The 6,000-nt window shown below is 38.9% G+C and overlaps 1 protein-coding gene across 1 annotated transcript in view; it reads left to right on the top strand.

Moving 5' to 3' along the window:
• The window catches only part of LOC134333882 (acetyl-coenzyme A synthetase, cytoplasmic-like), a 136,903-nt gene that overhangs the window by 130,347 nt on the left and 556 nt on the right, over positions 1–6,000 (top strand). The window contains exons 12-14 of the mRNA XM_063016050.1: positions 1,001–1,133; positions 1,227–1,283; positions 5,203–5,283. Of these exons, the coding sequence (XP_062872120.1) occupies positions 1,001–1,133; positions 1,227–1,283; positions 5,203–5,283 (271 nt within the window). The remainder of the gene's footprint in view (positions 1–1,000; positions 1,134–1,226; positions 1,284–5,202; positions 5,284–6,000) is intronic.

Here is a 6,000-nt window from a genome sequence, read left to right on the forward strand (position 1 = left end):
CCAAAAAAAGTGTGAACAGTGAAGGATTTACCATTTGCCATTACGTTTTACAAAACTTAAAAAGTTTTGGCACCAAGGAAGAAGTGTTTCAGATGTTATTTTGTGCAACAGTACGGGGTTGTCGCATTTTATTATTTCCAAATTTTCCACACCTTCTCTTTTGGGGTCAGGTCAGTACTGCAGACATGCCAGTCCAGTACCTGTACCCTCTTCTTCTGCTGATATGTTTTTGTAATGTGTGAAGCATGTACTTAAAGTTTTAAGTGGCAATTGTAAATACAATTCCGTAATGTAGTGCTTAACAAAGGTGTGCCAAAGTAATCCCTTGCCCATGTGTTTTTATCAGCTATTGTTAATGGCATTCTTGGTAAAGTGCTGACTGAGGGATCAAAGATCATGTGTGTTCAGCACCCTTGACCTTTACACTCAAACTCCTTCAGATCCCTGGAATCCTTTAATGATTATATGCACTGTAGAGGGAGAAATATGCAAATCCCTTTTAATCATTTTTGAACATTTCAATAATATTGAAACATCTTAAACATCTGGAAGTCAAAACTAAGAAAGTCTCCTGCCTGAATGTAAAGTGTAATTGTAACTTTTTTGTTGCAGGATGAATACTAGTCTGGGGTTGTTTTTGTTAGCTTGTGGTGGAACTTGTGGAGCCAGTTAAAAGTCCAAATGCTACAGCATACAGTGACTTTCTTGGAAATTGTAGATGGAGCTTTAAGAAGGCAATACCCAGTGCATAAATCAATACCCATAAAAAAACAGTTTGCCAAAAATGGTATAAAATAGTTTGACTAGACCTAAACCCCAGTTCTGATGTATTCCAGTTTTGGGATTATTTGTCATCCAACATCAGTCACCCAACCTTATAAATGCTTTTGTGGCCATGTCATTGCCTACATTGTTTTGGCCATGTACTGTAGATTGGTGTAAAATTGTGTTCTGTTTCCTAGCCCTATCTGTTTTTAAAAATGTATAATTGTGTTGACAGATTTAAGCGTAGTTCTTTAAAGGTCTTGGGTACGGTAGGTGAACCTATTAACCCTGAAGCATGGCAGTGGTACTACAATGTAGTAGGAGAGAAGAGATGCCCCATAGTCGACACCTTCTGGCAGACTGAAACAGTAGGCAACTAATTTTTTGTTCCTTCTCTAATTTCTGCATTTGAAATAGTAATGTGCACTTGATTTGATGATAACGTTTTGTTATGTTTTTAGGGAGGACATGTTCTAACACCTCTTCCAGGTGCCATTTCGTTAAAACCAGGATCTGCTGTGAGTCTCTCAATTTGTATACTAACTCCATTACTAGAAATGTTAGGACATTTTGTAAAAAGAAGAATCTGTTAGAAATGAAAGATTTTCAATGTTTTCACTGATCAGTATATAATCCATCACCTTTACTATCAATAAAACTTTTTATGGTTTTAGGAACTAATTATTGCAGTTTTGCAAGTAGAACTGTCCATTCCTTATTGATACAAGACTTTAGCTTCTCAACAGTACATTAAGGCCATTATCTGATTCTCCTCTTAATGAAGCACTATATACACTGCCTGGCCAAAAAAAAGGTCACCACCTGGATTTAACTAAGCAAATAGGTAAGATTGGATAATTACTGCATGGGTGATTGTTTCAGCTGGCAACAAGTTATTTAACCCTAACTGATGCAGTGAGTAGCTTCTCATTTGTTAAACAACCATGTCGAAAGACACATCCTGTGGTCGTGGAAAAGATGTTAATCTGTTTCAGAAGGGTCAAATTATTGGCATGCATCAAGCAGAGAAAACATCTAAGGAGATTGCTGAAACTACTAAAATCGGGTTAAGAACGGTCCAATGCATTATTAAAAAGTGGAAGGACAGTGTGGAAACATCGTCTTCGAGGAAGGAATGTGGTTGGAAAAAAAATCTTGAATGATCGTGATCGGTGATCACTTAAACGTTTGGTGAAATCAAATCGTAGAAAAACTAGTAGAACTCAGGTATATGTTTAATAGGGAAAGTAAGAGCATTTCCACACGCACAATGCGAAGGGAACTCAAGGGATTGGGACTAAACAGCTGTGTAGCCTTAAGAAAACCACTTGTCAGTGAGGCTAACCGGCGAAAACGGCTTCAATTTGCTAGGGAGCATAAAGATTGGACTCTGGAGCAATGGAAGAAGGTCATGTGGTCTGTTGAGTCCAGATTTACCCTGTTCCAGAGTGATGGGCCCATCAGGGTAAGAAGAGAGGCGGCTGAAGTTATGCACCCATCATAGCTAGTGCCTACCGATCTGGGGTTGCTGCAGTTGGTCAGGTCTAGGTTCAGCAACGTTATGTGCCCAAAGAATGAGGTCAGCTGGACTACCTGAATATACTGAACAACCAGGTTATTCCATCAATGGATTTTTTCTTCCCTGATGGCACGGGCATATTCCAGGATGACAATGCCAGGATTCATTTTGTGAAAGAGTGGTTCAGGGAGCATGAGACATCATTTTCACACATGGATTGGCCACCACAGAGTCTAGAACTGAACCCCATTGAGAATCTTTAGGATGTGCTGGAGAAGACTTTGCGCAGTGGTCCAAATCTCCCATTGTTAATACAAGATCTTGGGGAAAAAGGAATGCAACTCTGGACAGAAATAAATGTTGTGACATTGCCGAAGCTTGTGGAAACGATGCGACAGCGAATGCGTGCCGTAATCAATGCTAAAGGCGGTCCAACGAAATATTAGTGTGTGACCTTTTTTTTGGCCAGGCAGTGTATTTATAATAAGAGACAGATCTGGACTGCAGGAAGGCCAGTCAAGCGCACACATTTTGTCTCTACGAAGCTACACTGTTTTAGTGGGTACAGAATGAGGCCTTGCATTGTCTTGCTGAATAATCATGAACTTCCTGGAATAAGATGTTGTCTTGATGTCAGCATCAGTGGTACCTTTACACATATGCAAGTCACCAGGCACGTGCACAGATAGACCCCTAGTGATGCTCAAGCACCTGCCCTTTTGCCCTGGATGAGAAAAGTGCCCTTTCTGCTGGAGCCCAATTTTTTTCTACATTCATCATTATTTAAAAATAAAAATTACCCTCTCTGTCATCAATTCCCCCCAAAAGTGTTTTGATATCTGACGGGCATTTATGAGTTCTTGTGAGAATTCTGCCCAGATCTGATCCGCGGTGCGCATAAGCTCCCGCCTTGCCCCTCCCTCCTCCTCCTCCGGTTAGCACTCATGCAGTGCTGAGCGCCAGGCCAAACCGCTGCTACACACTTCTCCTCTGACCTGCAGCATCAGACAGACAGGTAATGACAGTGTTTCATACAAAGAGCATCCATGCATAACGCATAGCCTACACGTTTTGTACTCATGAGTCATGAAATACGTGATTTCAAATGATTTGATGTGAAAGCCTGAAGAAAAAAAAAGCATGAGCACAAACATTTTGCAGGAGAATAGTAACTCTCACAGTAAAGTGTTGAAAATAGATACAAACATACAATATTTTATCATTACAGCATCCTGGCCAAAACGCTGTGTAGGAAAGGTCACCTTTAGTCAAGGAGTTATTTTCATGCAAGCATTTATACTTCAACAGTTGAGGTTTACAAATGAGGAATAATTTTGCTAGGTAATTAACATTACAAACTAATATATGTAGAAGGCTAAATATAATGCTTTATGATATAGAACAGCATACAAAAATGATGAATAAATAGGAAAATGTTATTTAGCTGTCTATTTGATTTTATTGGCATAATAATAGGCCCATTGTTAACATTAACTACCCAAAGTGGGTTTCTGATTTGAAATCAAAGGTAGGTCTTAAGTTGAGCTACATGACAGGCTGGTGAGGTAAATTAATAATAATAATGGTATATTATTAGTGTAATGCTTCAACTCTGTCAGAAAACAGTAAAATGATGTATACTGTGTTCTCCCCTTTATGGAGATTTAGTAAGTCACTCTTGATTATTATGCACAACATTGATTTATCTCATTTACAAATTTTGCTGCATAATGCCAAGAAAATAAAGGTTACAAAAGCAGAAAGAAAAGGAACTACAGCAAGCAGCTCAGGGTAGCAGCTCTCTTTTATCCTGGATTAGGCCATCTACCAGTAAAGCAAATGAGGGAGATGTATCAGTATCAGTTGTTTGGTTATTAAAAAGCACGCACAATATGGCCTTGTTTTTGCCTGTTTTTTTATTTATTTATGCAATTTGATAATTTGAGTTATTTGATTAGATGTGTATTGATTGTGTTAACAAAATAAAAATGTAAGTTAAATATCCTACTGTTTTTTTTTTTTTAATTTTATGAATAATATTGGCGATGGGTGCCCTTTTTTTTGGCTTGAGCACCTGCCCCCAAAAATATCTGTGCACGTGCCTGCAAGTCACCCATGTTGTGGGCACTGATGTCCCCCATACCATGACAGGTTTTGGCTTTTGCATATTTCATTAATAACAGTCTGGATTGTACTTTTTGTCTTTAGAACAGAGAACTTCATGTCTGTTTTTTCTGAAAACAAGCTGAATACATTACCACAGTTTTTTGGTCTTTTTGAGATGAGCTTGGGCCCAGAGAACTCGGAGGTGTTTCTGCATAGAAATTATGTCCAACTTTCTCTGTGTAATAGTTTCAGGTTGCAGGCTGTGTTAAGTGACACTGGTTTTGTCAAGAACTCCTGAGCCCATGTGGCTGTATTTATCACAGTAGCATGACATGCAATATACCTCAAAGGTATATTCAAAATCTGTGGGTAACTTTTATGAAATTCTTAGTCCTTTGAAGTCACATTAAGATGTTCTTTATTACACCTTTTTAATCCTACTCCTACCATGTACCATGTTTTGCAGCCACAGTGCTGCGTTAGACAAATAGCTACGTTGCACACTCTAAAAACCGGAACAGAGCCATGTATACAGCTATGTATGATAGGTGTATTTGCAACAAAGTTAATGCTGTGAAATGTCAAAAATATTGCATTTAGCTTGATTTATATAATTTATGTAAAAATATGATAAAGTGATGAATTTGATGTAACATACATTTGAGTCTACTGTTTGACTGTTTTTTTTAGTCCTTTGAAGTCACATTAAGGCTTTAGATGTTCTTTTTTTAATTGCAAGGTTGTTATGATGTGATTTTTATTGTCAAAACAATTGGTCTTTCATTTTGTTTTTAAACTGGGACTGTTTGTAGACGTTTCCGTTTTTTGGAGTTGTGCCAGCCATACTAAATGAATCGGGTGAGGAACTGGAGGGACCAAATGAGGGCTACTTGGTAAGAGTTGTTTTTAACACCTAGTATTTTAATAAAAAAAATGTTGTCATGTTTACTGTTTACATTTTGTAACAAAGTTCTATAATGCTGTAAAACCCCTAACGATGCCTTAGCTTGCTGCTGTTTTAGCTATAGTGTTATAAAGTACACAAATACAGTAGTTGCCTATAAGCAGTAACCATCTTTGTTTTAAATTATCAAATTCAAGGTGACTGACTTGCCGCTCAGGTGGCGCAGTGGTAAAAACACACGCTGACACCAGAGCTGGGATCTTGAATACATCGTATCGAGGCTCAACTCTGCCTGCCGGCTGGGCTGAGCAACCACATGAACAACGATTGGCCTGTTGTTCAGATAGGGGTGGGATATTAAAAAGCCGGATAGGGACTCTCTCATAACTAATGCAATTACGACCTCTGCTGGCTGATTGATGGCGCCTGCACAGAGACGGGAAAAGAGTGCTGTCAGGATGTGTCTCTCCGTACACAGTGCTGATCCGCACTGCACTCGTCAAAAGTGTAGGTGACAAAATGCATACGGCTGCTGCCCACATGTTGGAGGGGGCGTGGGTTAGCTTCGTTCTCCTCAATCAGAGGGGGGATCGGCATTGGTGTAGAGGAAGCATGATGTTATCTGGCAATTGGACGCGCTAAAAGGGAGAAAAAGGGGAGAAAATGCATAAAAACTAAATATAAATATATATCAATATAAATATAT

The sequence above is a fragment of the Trichomycterus rosablanca genome, chromosome 19, assembly GCF_030014385.1.
Source record: "Trichomycterus rosablanca isolate fTriRos1 chromosome 19, fTriRos1.hap1, whole genome shotgun sequence".
Taxonomy (NCBI): Eukaryota; Metazoa; Chordata; class Actinopteri; order Siluriformes; family Trichomycteridae; genus Trichomycterus; species Trichomycterus rosablanca.